The sequence below is a fragment of the Tupaia chinensis genome, unplaced genomic scaffold, assembly GCF_000334495.1.
Source record: "Tupaia chinensis unplaced genomic scaffold, TupChi_1.0 Scaffold000159_1, whole genome shotgun sequence".
NCBI classification, from domain to species: domain Eukaryota; kingdom Metazoa; phylum Chordata; class Mammalia; order Scandentia; family Tupaiidae; genus Tupaia; species Tupaia belangeri.
Window position 1 is genome coordinate 5,816,942 of NW_006159630.1, and position 18,255 is coordinate 5,835,196.

Genomic DNA, 18,255 nt, shown 5'->3' on the forward strand with positions numbered 1-18,255 from the left:
AGTGCCTTAACCACCACACCACCTGCTGGCCCTACTCCTCCCTCTTTCAGTGAGGTCAATATAATCAAGAATACCTTAGTATACATTAGTTTATAACTGCAAGCTGAAAGCAAGTTTTATGAGAGGCAGAGGAGAGGCTGGCAAATGGCATAATGGTTACGTCGCTAGACTCCCCCTCAGTAGACTGCGGCTCAAGCCCTGCACCCAGCAGCTCAAAACTCATGCCGGGCATGTATGTGTGTGTGTCCAAAATCCCGAGAGGAGAATGGAAGAAAAGGGATTGCGGCATAGACACCCCCCGTGGTGGGTGATTTCTCACTATCTGCCTCTCTGGTGAGAAAAATCTTTCTCAAAAAAAAAAAAAAATTAAAAAAGAGGCAGAGAAGGAAACAGACCTGAGCCTGGGGCGCTACCTAGGCAGGCCGGGCCTTGGTGAGTTGCCTCATGGGAAAGGCCTAGCTCTCCAGGCCGCAACAGGAAGGAAAGGCTGTGGAAGGTAAGGGAAGCTGCTGTGCCTTCTCCTGTTCCTACATTGGCACTAGCAGCAGACTGTCAAACTGGAGAGAGGATATGAAATCAGAGACAGGCCAGATCTTCCAGGAGGGTCACTGAGAAGGGAGGTGGGGCAGAGAGAGTGGGAGCAAGGGAAAGGCCAGTTTAGGCCTGATGGGGCCCACAGTGGCGGGAGCGAGGCTGGGCTATGAGGCTGAGAGGGGGCATTTGGGTGCATGTGGGTGATTGGCTTCATGGTGGGGGGTGGGCACACCACTGGCCTCTCCATCAAGGTTTTACAAGCTCCCTTTGCATCTATGTTTTCCCTCCTCTTTTTCCTTTGCCCCTCCTTTTCTCCCTCCCATTCTTGCTCTTTTCTTTATTCGTTTTGCTGTAGGGCTAGGGGGATGGCCATGCTGCAATCCCTTCTCCTCCACTCTCCTCTCAGGACTTTGGGCACACACGCACCCCCATGATTTTCAAGCCGCAAGCTGAAAGCAAGTTTTATGAGAGGCAGAGGAGAGGCTGGCAAATGGCATATTTGCTATGTGGGATCCAGCACCTTAACTTCCACACCACCTGCTGGCTTACCTTCCGCTTTTCTAGTCCTTTGTTTTGGTGACATCTGTGTCTAAACTGTGTAACGGAGCCAGGGCTTACACTCTGACACACCCATCCGTCTTCCCTCTAGTCCACATCTTGCTTGGCGTCCGTGACAGTGAGCTGCCACGAGCTGATGTTTGTGGCATCTGTGGAACTTTACGTTCCCTGTAGGTGATGGCGGTGGGCAAATTAAACCTTGCATTTTCTTTTCTTCCTCAAAGAAAACGTAAGTTATAAAAGCACCCTTACTTGTCTGGGCCTTTGATTTTTCCCACTGTGACCCAGTAGTCCTGGGTTACCGAAGGAGGGGCTGGGGGCTCGTCTCTTTGTCTGGCTGAGGCTGCCAGGCCTTGAGCCTCTTCATTTGCCTCTCAGGTGGACGGGGTCAGCTACCTGCTCCAGGAGATCTATGGGATCGAGAACAAGTACAACACGCAAGACTCCAAGGTAAGTTTTTTCCCAAACTCTGAACGTACTCTTCTCGGGGGGCAGAGGGAGGAAGTCCCTGTACAGCCGGGACCTGGGAATTTAGTGTTTGGTCCACTGGGTCCTGGAAGGGCAACGTCCTGGTCTCATTTCGGATTATGACGACTACAGCTTCAGAAATGAGAACTGAGGCTGCCTCGGGTTCTTTCTGCTGCTGTGGAGCACTGTCTAGTCGGTTTTGCTTCAGGGTCCTTTCACGGCCCTTTCACCTGTACCTGTGTCATCTCTCAGCCCCTGCAGCTCAGACTGTCAGGGAGGACCAGATCTGAGCCTCATACCATGAGCTGGAGGGGCCAGAACCGCCGCTCTCTCACCAGCTCCCAGAGCAGGGAGCTGAATGCCAGAGCACCGGGCGAGCTGCGCGGTCGGCGGCGATGCAGCATTCGCTCCCGTTACCTGCGTCAGCTCTCAGGCCGCACCACCTTGTAAACGTGTGGGACACGAGGGCTCTGTGTCACTGGCTAAATTTGTGTCTCCCTGGCCAGGTGGCTGAGGACGAAGTGAGCGATAACAGTGCCGAGTGCGTGGTGTGTCTCTCAGATGTCCGGGACACCTTGATTCTGCCCTGCCGCCACCTCTGCCTCTGCAACACCTGTGCTGACACCCTGCGCTACCAGGCCAACAACTGCCCCATCTGCCGCCTGCGTAAGCCCGGGAGGCGGCGGGAGTGAGCCAGGCAGGACACCTGTGCCTCCACTGGGCCTGGCAGCCTGGTGAACGCTGGCTCTTGTTCGTCCTTAATCCTGCATCAGGATGTCCTGATTGCCCATTTTCTTCTTCACAGCCTTCCGGGCACTGCTTCAGATCCGCGCCATGAGAAAAAAACTGGGCCCTCTGTCCCCAGCCAGCTTTAACCCCATCATCTCATCCCAGACCTCTGACTCTGAAGAGCACTCGGTAAGTGTGCTCTGAATCACAAGCGCTTGGAAGCAAATGCTCCCATACGGCCCGCAGGCTTTCCTTTCTCTCATCCTCCTCGCTGTCCCAGACTACACAGGAAGGTCAATAGTGCTTTTTTTTCCCTGAAGGAGAAAGAAGCAAAACATTTAAGGGACCCAAAGTGGAAAGAAATTTGATTGTAATGTATATAGTAATGTCTTTGGCTGGACTGATACTCAGTGTATTCATGATAGGAAAATTCACTTGTTATGCTGTAATGATACACGGTGATTAAATGTAAAATTTTAAAATAAAATAAAATCAAAATCTCCCTTCCCTCCTCAGGGACTCGGTGCCAGGAATACTGGCCACTCCTGGGGCCATCTGCTTATGGTTTCTCTCCAGTGGGGTCCAACTCTGGAACCCTCCAAGCAGAAACAAAGGGATCACTGTTTGGATTTTATTACCATTTAAATTTACTATCTTTATTTGACTCCTCAAAGAAGGGAACTGTTTTTCTCTATCCTGCTTCATGGCTTCAGTGATGGGGAGCAAAGTAGACAAAATAAGTGACCTTGGTTGCCCACTGTCAGCGACAGCGAGGGCAGCACCTCAGCTCTCTGTGTCTCCAGGTCACAGAAGAGCGGATCCATCTTCCTTTAGACTAACCCCCTGCTGGGACAGGGCGAGGACTCAGCACTGAGATGGTTGATTAGTTACTTGGGAAAAAAGTTATTTTAGCACTTTTTTCCATACCATTCTGGATGGAGTGACTAGTTAACTACGTTAAAAGCAAAGCCGCCCAAACAAATCATCGAAAACCTAGAATAAACACTAGGTAGTTATCTGATTGACTTTGGATGGGGGACTCCTTCAACTGAAAGCAACGGAAACTACAAAAACGAATGAATCTGCAGACTTGACCAGACTAAAAAGTTCAACACTTTAGAAGTCCAAAGGTGATCAGAATTAAAAAGCAAACAACAAATTGTTTACAGAAAAAATATTCATAGCATATACATCAGAGGAAAGACTAATATTTTTGCCATAGCTAATGTAAGTAAACAGTAGATCAATGGGTAAAAAATGTAAGCAAAAAAAGGGCGGGGGGAGAAGAGCTGGCTAACAATTTTTTTTAAGTCAGCCACATTAAAAATCAACAATATATAAGTTAGGGAGATACCATTTTTCACTTTTCACATTTAAAACCTTTCCTTTTAAAAGATATTCCATACTTGGGACCAGCAGGTGGTGTAGTGGTTAAGGCGTTGGATGCCCACATGACCGACTGCAATTTGAGTCCCAGATCAAGTCATTTAAGATTCACGCTGGGTGTGTGTGCCCAAAATCCCAGAAAGAGAATGAAGAAGGGATTGTGGCATGGCCATCCCGCCTTGAGGGGTGATTTCTCACTTTCCTTCTCCCTGTCTCGCTCTGGCAAAATGCATGCACCCTATGGCCAAAACCTAAAAACAAAACAAAACAAAACAAAACAAAAAAACACACACACAGAAAATAGATACTCCTTGCTCCCCCAACGACCCCCCTCACTGCCAGCAGAAATAAAACATTTGTTTCAGTGCAGAGCAAGAAACATGATTATCCTGTAAATGAAAGTACTTAATTTGCTTAAGTACCGATTGATAGAGAAACAATCAAAATAGGCATCTTAGAGCTTATAGGGGTGTACTTAAACAAAATCACTGAAAAAAACAAGTAAGTGTAAATAAGAAGAGCGTAGAAAACATTTATACCTAGGGGTCGGCCCAGTGGCTAGGTGGTAAGGGAACTGAACCCCACATGGCCACCTGCGTGGTTTTAATCCCACACTCCCTACAGGAGAAATGGAGGAGAGTGGTTGGAGATGACCCTACCCCACCGGGGTGCTTCCTCTCTGCGTTGCTCTTGCTCTCTCTCCCTTTTTGTAACCCTCTGATGGGCATATGCACCCTCTGGCAAAAAAAAAAAAAAAAAAGAAAAGACATTTTTACCTCGTAATTTAAGCCCTAAAACACCTAAAACATAATACCAAGGAAATAACCTCAAAAAGACTTACATACGTTCTTGAAAACATTGTTTACAGTAGAGCATGTCATATACAACTAAATGCTTATCCCCCACTGAACAGTTAGGAAACAGGATGTCTATCTATGAAAAGGACATGAACAGAAATATGTTTATGTTTGGCTAAATAAACAGGGTATAAAATTGTTATTTACAGATTGATCATCACTGAGTAAACAGTATAAAGAAACAAAACTAGAAGGACCCAGTGGCTTGAAACTTGCCGGGCGCATGTGCATGTGTGCCTAAAATCCAGAGAGAAAAATGAAGGAGAAGGGCTTGTGGCATGGCCATTCCCCCTAAGGAGTGATTTCTTTCTTTCTGTCTCTGTTTTGGCAAGCACACGTGCCCTATCGCAAATTATCTCTCAAAGAAGAAGAAGAAAATACACGAGAATGCTAATTTCTTTGTGTGATTTGATTACCAATTTTTAAAGGATTATTTATTTAATCTGTTATTATATTTTAATTTGACCAGAGAGAAAGCAAACTGCCACGTCCGGGACTCAAACTGTGGTCGTCCCTGTGGGAGTCCAGTACCTTAACCACCATGCCACCTGCCAGCCTCTTTAATACTATTTTTTTCTTACTTATACTTTTATGCATTTTTTCACAATTTCCTGTAATGAATATATATTTCTATTATCATCAGAAAAAGCAGACATGACAGAAAAGTCCACCTGTAGGCAGGATCCAGGAATGTAGGGTCCTCTCTGCCCCTAGGACGGCAGCTTCTCATGCCAGACACCCCCTGCCCAGCCTCCACCCCCAGCAGACATAAAGCATTTATTTCAGTATAGAGCAAGAATCACGATCACTCCCTAAACTAAAGTACTTAGTTTTTCCCTGTCTCTGATTCCCTAGTCCTCAGAGAATATTCCACCGGGTTATGAAGTTGTGTCTCTTCTGGAGGCCCTCAATGGGCCCCTCACCCCCTCCCCAGCGGTCCCTCCACTTCACGTGCTGGGAGACGGCCACCTCTCAGGAATGCTGCCCTCCTATGGCAGCGACGGCCACCTGCCCCCTACCAGGATGCTCTCCCCTCTCGACCGTGCCTCTGACTGCGGCAGCCAAGGACTGAAGCTCAAGAAGAGTCTCTCCAAGTGAGTGGCCACACCACCCTTGCCCTCAGACCCCTCAGAGGCTTCCAGCCCTGTCTCGGCCCTGGGACTTCTGCTCCCACAGCTGCTCGGTCTCACAAAGACCCGAGGGGAACCCCAGGGGACTTCTTTCAGAGTGGGAAGGGAGGCCCTGACTGTGCAGCTCACGTGTCTCGTGGGGGGCCGGGTGGGGTGTAGGGAGAGGACATTGAGCACCCGCACAGGGCCACCAGCCTGCGGGTGCACTGCTCAGTCCAAAGATGGGAGGAGCCTCGAGATCTGTATCCCTCAAACTTTTCAATCCAGCATGGCACCAACCATGCCATGGTGTCGATGGCAGAGCAGAGGAGGGGGTTTCACAGGACAAAGTATCAAGACTAGATATATGGGGACCAGCAGCTGGCGTAATGGCTATGTCACTGGACTCCCATGTAGTCAATCGCGGTTCGAGTCCCGGACCCAGTGGCTTAAACTCACGCTGGGCATGTGTGTGTGTGTGTGCCCAAGATCCCAAGAGGAGAATGGAGGAGAAGGGATTGTAGTGTGGCCATCCCCCCTGGGGGATGATTTCTCTCTGTCTCTCTGTCTTTCTGGCCAGAGCACACGTGCCCTATAGCAAAAACCTCTCCAAAAAAAAAGACTGGACACATTTAACATTTAAGGTTGTCGTTCCCACGTTTAGACAGCAGGCCATTAAAGGAGCTTCAGGTGACACTTCTGAGAACCTGACACCCAAGAGAGCGCTCAGCCCCTTCCCCATGCCCTGGCCCACCTCCCGGCTCCCTAAGATTGGGGTTTTCCCCCTCCATCTGGGGAGCTTCTGCTCTGGAGGTGGGGACTGGACATACTGGACACAGCCGTATCCCGACTCTTGCAGGTCTGTTTCCCAGAACTCCTCGGTGCTGCAGGAAGAGGAGGATGAACGGTCCTGCAGTGAGTCAGAGTCACCGCTCTCTCAGAGACCTTCAGCTCCGCACCTCGGAGAAATAACCGGCCCCCACCCCCACCCCCTGCCCCTCTCCCGGGTCTTAGACTCCACATGCTTCCCTCCTAGCTGCAAGGCTCTTGGGGTCCGCCTGCTCTCCCCACTCAGCAGGCCCCTCCCAGCACCCTCTGAGGTGGTGGGAGAGGTCCCGTTAGGCTGTTCATTCAGCAAGGCGTCCAGCCGACTCCCCACCAGGCGCTCTCCTGTGCGGGGAGCAGCAGTGAGGAAGCAGGCCCTCCCTTGTGGCCCCTTGAGTCTTGCTGGCTGGGTGAAAACAAGAAGAGTGCATGTCGATGGCTCTGTGGGTCAGGATGTGGGGGGGAGGGGTGGTGACAAGGCAAGAAGTGGGCCTGCCAGCTTTAAAAGGGCCCAGGAGCAGAGCTGGAGGGAGGTGAGCGTGGGAAGTCATGAGAGAAGGCTCTCGGCCAGGAGCAGAGAGTGTAAAGCCCTGAGGGGTGTGCCAGCACTTCTGTGGGGTGAGGAGACTGGGGTTTTTCACCCTGTGTGTCCCTGACGGGACTCACTGTGCCCCTGCTGACTGTAGGGCACTGAGCAGGGCATCGTGGGCATACACAGATAACAAAGTGGCCCTGTCTGCGACCAGCAGTTGGCGTAATAGTTATGTCACTGGACTTCCATGTAGTCGATCATGGTTCGAGTCCCAGACCTGGTGCTTAAACTCACACTGGGCGCATGTGCGTGTATGCCCAAGATCCCGAGAGGAGAATGGAGGACAAGGGATTGTGGCATGGCCATCCCCCCGGAGGGTGATTTCTTGCTTTCTGTCTCTCTTTCTGGCGAGTGCATGTGGCCTATAGCAAAAACCTCTCAAAAGAAAAAAAAAAAAAAAAAAAAAAGTGGCACAGTGCTCAGGAGCTCAGCTAGCAGCCCATCACACAGAATAGCCCATGCTGGCACACCGCTGGTGCTCAGTGGGCATTTACTGACAGAACGGGTGAGTGAATTTAAGCATAGAAAAGCTGAGCCAGCAGGTAGCATGGTGGCTAAGGCACTGGGTCCCACACAGCCGACTGTGCGATTCAAGTCTCCGACCCAGCAGCTTAAACACACCAGGCATGTGTGCGTGCATGCCCCAAATCCCAAGGAGTGAGTGAGGAGAAGGGATTGTGGTGTGGTCATCCCCACAGTGGGTGATTTCTCCCTTTCCGTCTTTCTCTATCCCTCTCTGTCCAGCAAACACACACCCTATAGCAAACTTAAAAAAAAAAAAAATGAGGTGAGCCCAGATCAGAGACAATAGTGTGGTGATGGGCAAGGGCCTTGTAAGTGGAGGAAGTCAGAGGGAGGGTAACAAGAGGAGCATTTGAGCTGAGTCTGGAAGTTTCTTAGCCACAATGAGAAACGTCCAGATGGAGGGCAGGGTCCATGCAGAGGCGGGGGACTGGGTGGCAAGGAGTGTGTGGCCCGGTGAGACAGCTGGCAGGCCGGGCCAGGAAACGGCCTCAGGACCCCAGGCCGAGGGTAGGGGAGCAGCTGAACTAAGGTATCAGAAGACCCAGGAAAAGGAGAGGACCTCGGAGACAGCCAGGGCAGTGAGGCCGTGTGCCCAGGTGCTGGGCAGGGGCAGCAGGTCAGGGAGCAGGGGTAGTCTTTGCTGAAGAGGACGGAGCTGGAACGGCGCCTGGAGAGACCCCTGCTCTGAGGCCGCAGCAGGTTTGTGTGCTTCTCCTTCAGAAGGAAAACAGTGCATAGTCCTGGGGAATCCTGGGGTGTCCCCATGTCACAGCTGCTGGGTGACCCATGTCACCTGAGCTGCAGTCTTTGTGTGCCCCAGCAGATGCTGGGCCTCGGGCAGGAGGCGCTGACTGAAGCCAGCGCCTCCCCTGGGAGACGTTCCGTGCAGGAGAGGAGTGATGTGGGGAGGAGCTGGCCCTGCTCTGTACATGCTCAAGCCCGCCGTGGAGTCCACTTTCCTCCCCCCCAAGACCCTGCCCTGGCCCTTCCTCCAGGGGTGGACATGCTAACTCCACGCCATGTCCCCCGCACCCCCCAGGAGTGTGGCGTAACTCCAGAAAGTGAGAATCTCACCTTGTCATCATCGGGAGCCGTTGACCAGTCATCCTGTACGGGGACACCTCTCTCCTCCACGATCTCCTCCCCAGAAGGTACAGGAGGGAGCAGGGAGCAGCTCTTCTCTCCCCCAGCCACAGCTGTCCTGTTTCCTGAGGCTGCCTGGGAAGCAGCATTTGTCCCTGAGCTCCATGAGGGGAGGGGACAGCTCCCTGCAGGCCCTGAGGCTCCCCTCACACCATAACCCTGGGCCCTGCAGTTGCGCTCTGAGCTCTAGAATAGAAAGGAAAACCTTAACTATAACACCCTTTTGGGGATGGGGGGGCAAGATAAAGCCACAGTCCTCCCTGCTGGAGTGCAGAAGCTGAGTGCAGAAGCCAAGCCTGACTTGTCTCCTCCCGCCTCCTCTGCCTGCAGATCCTGCCAGCAGCAGCCTGGCCCAGTCTGTCATGTCCATGGCCTCATCCCAGATCAGCACCGACACTGTCTCTTCCATGTCTGGCTCCTATATCGCCCCTGGCACTGAGGAGGAAGGAGAAGCGCCCCCTTCCCCCCAGGCTGCCAGCAGGGCCCCCTCAGAAGAAGGCGAGGTAAGGGCAGAGTACAGGAACGCCCCGGCTTCTCTGGTTCATGCAGTGGCCAAATAAGCCTAACGAGGCTGCTGGGTTGCTGGGAAAGCAGGCACCCGAGGGCTGGCTCTTCTATCTGGCCCAGTTTTGTGCTTAAGTGGCTTGAGCCTGGGCTTGGACCTGGGCTTGGGCTTAGACCCGGGCTCAGGCTTTGGCTTGTTCCTGAGCTCGGGCTTGTCGTCAGGAGAGCTTGGCAGGAGGGCCTGCGCTGACTGCTCGTGGTCTGTGTTGCTCTTGCAGGGGGCTCCAGCCGAGTCTCCAGATAGCAGCTTTGCTGGCCTCCCAGCAGGAGAGCAGGATGCAGAGGTAACCCCACCGGCAGGGCAGGCAGAGGTGTCCCTTTACACAAGACAGGGAGGCCTTCCTGCTGGCACAGCTTGGAGTGGGGTGTGGGTAGGCGAAGGCAGCCATACGCTCTGGCCCATGGCTGTCCAGGAAAGGGGCGCCCTGGTCCCAGTGTGATGAGTGTGGAGGGAGTTCACAAGGGACTGCTCATGCCAGCCCCTGGACCCAGAGAGTGTGTTGTCCTTCACACATCCAGTGAGTGTACGCGGGGTGATGGTCACAGGTGCTCCCTGCACCAGGCACACCCAGACCTGAGTGACAAGTTTCTGCCTGTCCCCGCACACCAGCCCCATCTGGGAGCCCCATCCAGGGGTGCAGGGTTACTGTTCAGGTGACGGGTGCCTACCGCGGAGTGTGGAGCGCTGCGGGCAGGGCTCCCACAGCAAGGGCGCTGAAATGTCCCTCGAGCCACACTCTCTGGAGAACTGGGTAGGACTTGAGATCCGCAGGGATTCCTGAAGGTTTTATAATTTAACAATTTGCTTTCTTATTTGACACTTTTATTTCTACCTTAGAGGAACAGTGTCAGCTAAGCTATTAATAGGGGAATTCTGGACAGACCATTCCAGACGTCATGGTCTATGCTGTGGCTCTGCCTGGTTCCTATAGGCCCATGGTGCCTTGTCTAGCAAAACCTGCCTCTGACGTGGCCTTACAGGCAGTCAGTGTGGACAGGAAGCGCACTGGTGTAGGCCCTGCTGTTGAGATTTGGGGCGATGAGTCTGTCTTCAGCTCATGGATTCTTTTACTTTATGGACTCATCAGCCTTCGTCTCTCCTAGGGAAATGACGTTATGGAGGAAGACGATGGATCACCCACGCAAGAAGATGGTAAACGACCTGGTCTTTTGCTCCCCCTGCTGCGTTTTTTTTCCTGGGTAGCCTCGCAAGGGTAAAGAAAGGGGTACTGGTGTGACCTGCTGCACTGCTCAGTTGTGTGGCTGTTGGGGACAGGTTGTCTTCTGGATAGCATATCAAAGCAAGCAGGGTCTCCCGTGACCTCAGGGACCTTCCCAGCGCTCTCTGGGTCTGAGAGCCATGGCTGTCAGGATGAGGCTGGGCAGAAGACGCAGGCAGCGCTACACACACAGGTCGCCGATGCAAAGCCTCTGGGATCTGCCTCGGTGTGGAGCAGCTTCCTGCTGCTCAGAGAGCTGCCGCAGCCCTGGCAATAATGGCGCTGGCAGGTTCCTCCTGGGAGGAAGGACTACCCGCAACCGGTCAGGTTTTGCTTTGGAGAAGAAAATAGTTGACATTACTGTAAAAGAGGGATCTCCAGAGCCCCCCGACACATCACGTGTCTTCAGCTCAGCCTCCGCAAGCCGTTCCGGGCTGTCACAGCGATTTCCTTTGCCATAAGTCAGACCTTAATTGGGTCTTCTGTCGGAAGAGTTCTGTTACAGAGCTAGGAGGTAGGAAGAAGGGGGGCTGGAAACATCACCCCTGAGCGGCAGGTACCATGTGTTCCAGGAGCCAGAGTTCCCCTGCTGCTCAGGGCGCCTTGCACAGAGGCCGCCCCCAAGCACACGCGTGCCCTGGCCGAGACGCAGACGTGCCAGTGGTTGTCATCCTGGCTGCTTCTGCTTTAGCGCTGGCCATTGCTTGGGGAGCGTCAGGGATGCATGTGGCCTTGACGCTCCTGCCTAGCCCAGGAGCCCGGAGAAGAGGATGGCACCAAGGCAGGGCCTCCCTCGCGCTGTCACACAGCAGCCACAGACTTTGGAGCCCCGCAGCCTAGTAGATGGTTTTAGTGCTGGAAAGACTTACCCTTTGCAATGGTTTCCTGGTAGACTATTTGCTTCTAAAAAGTGCAGAGTGGCCAGGTCATTCGGCCCAATGTTCCATAGCCCCCACAGTGGATTCGTGTTTTCTTCTCTGCCTCTCACAAAAGAAAAGGGGTGAGCAGGGCCAGCGGTTGGCATAATGGCTATGTCACTGGACTTTCATGTAGTCCACCACGGTTCGTGTCCCGGACCCGGTGGCTTAAACTCAGGCTGGGCGCATGTATGTGGATGCCCAAGATCCCGAGAGGAGAATGGAAGAGAAGGGATTGCAGCGTGGCCATCCTCCCTGGCGGGTGATTTCTCGCTTTCTGTCTGTCTCTCTCTGTCTTTCTGGCGAGCGCACACGCTCTATAGCAAAATTACTCTCCAAAAAAAAAGAAAAGGGGTGAGTTTAAAAACGAACTTCTAAACCTTTTTGTGAATTCTGATCTGATAATGCAAAATTCTGGCATGTAAGGCCTTTAGTTGTTCTTTTATGTATTTTTCATTTTGAAGAGCCCTGTGTTCACACACATTCCCAACTCTCACCCAATACCGATGCAGGAGTGAGTGGGGGTGACTGCCCCGCTGGCTTCTCCAGCTTCTGCTGTCCACGGTGTCATCAGCCTTGCCTCTGCCAGGGCTCTCTGTCCAGCCTGCAACCCCAGTGACCACCCTTCAGGGAACACAGATGGGAAGGCATTACGTAGCAAGACGAGAAGATAGCGCAGAAGCACAGACACGCCCACACAGCTAGTCCTTGTCCACTCTTTACGCACTTAATGATTGTCTTTCTTTTAACATATTATTTGATTTTTTTTGTCTCCATCCTTAAGATTTTTATTTTAAGGACAGCAAAGCAGAGAAAACCCCAGCCAGCCCCTCTCTAACTGCGTTAACTCGTTACAGGCCAGAGGACATGCGCATTTCTAGGTATGGAGTGTGACAATAACAATGACTTTGACATCGCAAGCGTGAAAGCACTGGACAATAAGCTGTGCTCTGAGGTCTGCTTCCCCGGTGAGTGGCAGTCTGCTGAACATGAACTTGCCCTTGCCCTGCTCTCACCCCGCTGCCCCATCTCCTGCCCTGCGGTCTCTGCCAAGGCAGCCTGGGGCGTGCTAAGATGTTGGAGACCTTTGCTGAAAGGAAACCAGGCGGCCTTGAGAGAAGCCTTGAGCTTTTTGCAAAGAAGGGCCACTGCTCTGTGTGAGAAGCCTGGGCTAGGAAGACAGCAGACAGGCCTCTCTTTCCGAGTTGGCCTCACCATGCCCCCTCTACCACTGCCTTGCAGACACGGCTGGTGGCCTGGTCTTGCTTTCATCAACAGGAAGTTTGAGCAGACAAACACCTCTCTACGAAGCCTTGGGAAGATAGCCTGAGCCCCTTAGACATGAAACCATAGCTCCTCGGGAGAAATGTGAACTGAAAAGCCAGCGTTTTATAGGCGAGCGAGTGGCTCTGTCATCCAGCGAGCTCTGGGGTGCCAGTTGTATTGTTCATATTAGATTTGGATCCCAGAGGAGAGTTTAGGGGTTGGGGTGGAGCCTTAGCTTGTGATCAATATGGTCAGTGTGCCCCTTATCCCTTCTCGTGATGCTAAACTGAACCTAGGCAATGTTCCTACAAGAAACCGTGTTAATCACACTTGGAGCCCTGACCTTCCATCCCACGTGCTTATTCAAGGGCCCCAAGAACCACTTCTCTGAAAAACCAAGTGTTTCTAAAAAAGAAAAAAAAAGTGCTTCCTAGCAGACTCCATCAAATGTCCCTTCCTGGTTTCCCTCCAGAGATTGTCCTTCATGTGGTGCGTTGTGTAGTCCCCTTAAATGTTCCCTGAAAGAAGAGTGACTTCAACATCAGAACAGCCACGTCATGGTCCAGTGCTTTACTCGCTCAGCGAAGTATGGAGTGGCCTCCTGTGGTGACCACCCTCCACCAGCCTGTGTCGACACAGTGCCGGCACACTCTGGTCCCGCGCGAGTGCGTAGCGGGGAAGCCAGAGTTCACGGGAGACACTTTCTCCAGCCTCACAAAGGACTCTTTGGTCATTTTCTACTTAGTATGTCCTGATGGCACTGCACAGATCTCGTCACCCGCCATGGGGCCAGGCGAGGCTGTGGCAGAGCACCTGCTTCCTCTGCGCAGCCCAGGAAGCCCCCTTCTTGCCTGAGTCCAGAGGAAGGAGCAGTGACCACGTGGCTGCTGGGGCCCAAGGCCCACTTCACTCCCTCCCCCGACCCCTGACCTGGCTTCCGTCTGTCCATTTGTGTCTCACGTCTTTTTGCCAAACGTATATGTGTCTGTCAAAAAGAAAAAAAAAAGAGTAAATACTTGTTATTCTTTTTTTTTAATGTGTCTGTCCACGTTGTTTATTTTTTACACTCATTTCTGTTACCTCGACTTCGTATGAAAGTTCATGTTCACTCCGTGCCAACACTGCCCCTGCCCGTGCCTGGCCTGGCACCATTGGCTGGTGTGCTCATACCCCAGCCTCATGCCCCTGACTGGCAGGAGCCCACATGCCACAGACCACGACTTCCTAAGAAGACGTACGTGCGAGAGTGTACTGACTTCTACCCACCGGTGAGACTGCTTCTGCAGCAGGGTCGCAGGCAGGGTTAGGGTTCTCCTTGGCGTCCTCAGTCGGTAGCAGACGGAGATGCTCTCTCCCCCAGCTCTGCCTGGCGTCTGGCAGCTCTGAAGCACTGTCCTCACTGGGCTGCAGGAGAGAAACCTGGGTTCCTGCCTGCCTCGAGGGCCTCCCTTTCCTGCCCGGCCCTGTTTGCAGAGGGAGCTGCTGGGAACCATTTCAGCCAGCAGCGCTGGTGGAAACGGCTTGTTCCTTCGGCTTCCTCCTCCTGACGCCCTTCAGCCAGCCTGCTTGTCGACGTTTATTCCACTATGGATCTCGAGGGGCTAGAACTGGAAGGAGAAAGCACCTGGGCCTCCTTAAATCGAGTTCACACCTTGGGCCAGACCTGAAACCAAAGGCCTGTGAGGCTCCGGGCACACACCTGGGCGAGGACCCAGGTCCTCACCAGAGGTCTCACAGGCTCCCACCAGAGAGGGGCAGTGCATCTGCTCCCATGGCAAGCGCTTCTCTGGTTCTGCTGTCAGCCTCACGCTGGGAGCAGGTGTTGGGGAACTCTCTGGAAGGGTTTGTTGGATTACAGATAGGAGCGTCCACTTTGGTGGGTCCCGTGGAATAAATAGGCTATTCGCGCTCGGCTGTGCATCTAGGTGCCCGTCTGTCGCGAGCCGCCCTGGGCTGGTTTGGCTCCCCCTTCCCACGGCCAGCTTTTCCTACACCTGACCTCTGCTTGAGTCTGTTCCCCTCTCCAAGCAGATGCCACTCCCTTCACAGAGGGCCGCTGGGAAGCAGAGCCGAGGAACATCCCGCGCACTCCCATGCCCTGCGCCATGCCCATACCCTGTGCCAGAGACCCAGCTGGTGGGAGAGCCTTGCCACGGTGCCAGGGTCATTCCAGCCCCTCTTCCCCTAAGAAGCATCAGGTCTCAGGCGCCAGGGCTGAGCGTGAATTCCCGGCTGCTCACCCGGGGGGTGGCATGTTCCAGATTGCTTTGGAAAGGTGCTTAGAGGGAGTCTAGGTTGGCATGTTAGATGGTAAGTGGAGGGGGCCTGCGAGACCGTGCTGAGGGACGTGGCAGAAGGTCACATGGTGAGAGTGATCAGAGGCCGGGGCCTCCTGTGGCAAGGCCCTGGGTGTGTGTGGTGGGGAGAGGCGAAGACAGCTGGGGGTGTCTCAGTGGAGACAGCTTTCAAACAACTGCACAGGAGGGGCGTGTCCACAAAACCAACAGACACTGATGGGCCGGAAATACCGCTCACTCCTCTCCTCACGCTGCACCCCAGGGCTGGTGCTGCCAGGAAGGCTGGCGCTTCGGACACGAAGAAAGCCCGGTTCTGTTTCTCTTCCCGAGAGAGACAGCAGAGACGATGGCACCTGTAGCCCTGAGGCAGGGTGAGGCCCGACGGGCATGGCAGGCAGAACCTCCCCAGGGTGCTCCCACGACCTACTCTAGAGGTCTCATGCTCCCAGTGGCCCCCAAACCCGGCGTGGGATGGGAAGCACGTCGCCACCTCCCTTGAAAGACTATGTCTCTGAGCTCTGCTTCTGCCTCAAAGGGCCTGCTCAGAAGGGCCTCCTCGCTCCCCTCTGCTGGCTGCTGCCGGGCTGGCCATCAGCGCGGACAAGGATGTGGCCCGCGGAGTCCTCGCCAGGGCGCCCCGTCCTTGCCATGACAGTTTCCCTTCCCACAGTGGCACAGGGAGAACGGGGACTTCAGATCTGAGTCTCGAGTCTGTTCCTCAAGGACCTGCTTTCTAGCTCAGGCTTCTAGAACGGTGGGGTCTGGAGCCAGGACTCCTGCGGATTCCGAGCGGCAGTGCTCCGGGCAGCCTCCCGGGGCAGTGTGTCCTGCTGCGCGGGCAGTGGCCTGGTGCTGGCGTCGTGGCTGCTACTGGATTTTGTGCGTGCGTGTGTGTCTTCTCTCTCGTTTACCATTTACTTCTGGTCTTTCCCGCTGAACAGCCGCAGTTCCGGAGTCCTGCCCCATAAACCTTGAGGACTAGGTATGAGACCCGGCAATTACACAAACGAACAGCCACTCATTCTATCTGGGGTTCCCGACTTAAAAGGCCACATTGCCGTGTATCCATCCTGCCACCCCTAGACTTAGTGCCACCTCAGGGGACAAAGCAGCTCGGATTCATGCCCACCCTGGAGAGTAAAGATGGCAAGCTCGCGGTGGGTGTGGAAGCGACCTAAGACTCTCCGCCCCCGGAGACCACCATTAGGGAAAATGGCCACAGTGAGACCTTTATGGGAAATAGCAGGTGAACTGTTCGGTCCTGGAGTTGTTAAAGGACTTCCTTCTCAGGCTGGCCCTGGACATCTGTGAGTGGCCTCCCACGCCTATAGTTGGTGGGCCCTGTCCACTGGGCGAGGGCTCTGAGCCGGATCAGGCTCTGTGCTGGGTTCGGGGGTTTCACCGTGACCAAGCCACGGCCCTGCCCCAGGAGTGGACCGTCTAACGGCGTTAAATGGTGCCATTGCGCAGTGAGAAGTGGGCTGCTAGTTCAGGGTTAGGGGAGGCTTTCAGTTCACCTCATCCTCGGGGAGGGCCCCTGAGGGGAGGGCTGCTGGGACCAGGAGCCCTCACAACAGAGCTTCATCTCGAGGCCCCGCCCTCCCTCAGAAGGAGCGCCAGCCACTACCCGCTGGTGCCAGGCCAGCAGGGGAGATGTGACATGAGCGTAGTGTGGCCTGAACAAGGTCTTGGGCCGGGGACTGAGCTGAGCCCGTTCTATGAGTCGAGAGCTCGGCTCAGCACGCTCCTGTCATCCGCTTCCTCCTCATGGCAAACCTTCCAGGCTGGTGCTCGGTTTGCAGTAGTGACACACGCACTCAAGGTCACCGGTCAGTGCCTTGTGAGCCTGGAGCAAGGCCGGGGCATGGCTACCCTGAGACATTACTGGGACACGCGCAGACAGGCAGCGTGACAGGAGGGGTGCGAGCACAGAGGGAGACATGCTGGGGCTGGTCTTTCACATGGGTAGGGAGCGCCCTTGTGCAGGGGAATGAGTTTACTGGGTGCTGCCTATGGGACCCGAGGCTCTCAGACTGGGGTCTCCTCAGTGATGGCACCGGATGACAATAACCTCAGCCTACTGCTGGAGCAGAGGAGGTCCAGGGCCACAGACGCGGGCGCTGCTCTGTCCCTGCCCCCGTGGGGCAGCGGGCCTTCCTACCCCCTCCACCCCCCAGGAAGCCCTAACACCAGCCTGAGTAAGCAGACTCTTCTCACCCACCCCCAATTCTTCCTGCCCTGATAAAAAGCACAGCTTGCTCTCTCCCTCCTTGTCCATGCTAACAGGCGAACTCCAAAACCAGGGTACAGATACAAAAGTGGATCCTAGGATGAGGTCACAAAGCAAGGAACACCTCTGTGTCCCTCTCTGGGCCACAGGGGCAGAGACCGTGACACACACCCCCACCCACCCCCGCCCCCCGGGAGCAGGAGCAGCCCTGCCCTGCAGGCACCCACTTCTCCTGGTCCTTTCCCGGCCGCTGTGGCTTCCAGGCTCAGGAGTTTCGGGAGCAGGCATCCTGCTAGCTTCAGAGCTGCACCCCGGGCTTCCCCGCTGGAGACAACCATCTGGATTTGGCCAGAGGCCCGGCTACTGTAACCTTCCTTTCTCCTCCCCAGGTACCTGGCAGGCTGATGACAACGCTGTCAGTCGTCGGAACACCCAGCGTCGGCGCTTGTCATCCGGCAGCCTGGAGGACCCTGAGAACAGGCCCTGCGTGTGGGGTCCCCTGGCTGTCTGAGAGCCCCAGCCCGCACCAGCCCCGTCTGTACTCGCATTCCATCCGCCGTCCTCACTGCACTACTGCAAGACACGTGCAGACCTTTTACACTCACCGAGAAAGCCCAACGTGGTGTTCAGCCTGCTCCTTCTCCCCACCTTGTCAGCCATAACCGTGACCCATCCCTGGGGGGAGGCCCTCCTTCCTCCTTGGGCTGATGCCACTCAGATGGCCGCTCATGCAGCCTTCGCACTCCCCGGGAGGTTTCTGCAGACTCGGCCTTCGGTGGAGCTGCGCCCACTGGCTAGTTGTTGCTTAGGTCCCATTGTCCTACGGGGCAGACCGGGAAGACTCGAGGTTCCAGGCCTTGCTCCCACCGCCCCGTCTGGCATCATCTGGTCTCTGGCACGTCATAACCAGCTTTAAACCTCGAAGCTGGGGTGGGGCTGCCGAGGGCTCCTGCAAGAAGGGAAGAAAGCCACATGGCTGGATGTGTGGTTTCCCTCCGAGGGCATTAGGAGCCCCTTTCTCGAGGACAAGGGAAA

At 54.5% G+C, this 18,255-nt stretch overlaps 1 protein-coding gene across 6 annotated transcripts in view; it reads left to right on the top strand.

Annotated features, from left to right (window-relative positions):
* The window catches only part of RNF157 (ring finger protein 157), a 95,150-nt gene extending 76,981 nt beyond the window's left edge, over positions 1–18,169 (top strand). For 3 of the 6 annotated variants that reach the window (XM_006145754.2, XM_006145756.3, XM_006145757.2), the window contains 11 exons: positions 1,471–1,542; positions 2,067–2,226; positions 2,366–2,478; positions 5,388–5,626; positions 6,501–6,607; positions 8,621–8,734; positions 9,057–9,229; positions 9,509–9,574; positions 10,395–10,443; positions 12,285–12,395; positions 17,610–18,169. In XM_006145754.2, the coding sequence (XP_006145816.1) occupies positions 1,471–1,542; positions 2,067–2,226; positions 2,366–2,478; positions 5,388–5,626; positions 6,501–6,607; positions 8,621–8,734; positions 9,057–9,229; positions 9,509–9,574; positions 10,395–10,443; positions 12,285–12,395; positions 17,610–17,731 (1,326 nt within the window). In that variant the 3' untranslated portion in view covers positions 17,732–18,169. Of the gene's footprint in view, positions 1–1,470; positions 1,543–2,066; positions 2,227–2,365; positions 2,479–5,387; positions 5,627–6,500; positions 6,608–8,620; positions 8,735–9,056; positions 9,230–9,508; positions 9,575–10,394; positions 10,444–12,284; positions 12,396–13,165; positions 13,668–15,931; positions 15,973–17,609 lie in introns of those variants that run through there. The other 3 variants (XM_006145759.2, XM_006145758.3, XM_006145755.2) reach the window with 3 other exon arrangements.
* The last annotated feature ends 86 nt before the right edge of the window (positions 18,170–18,255 follow it).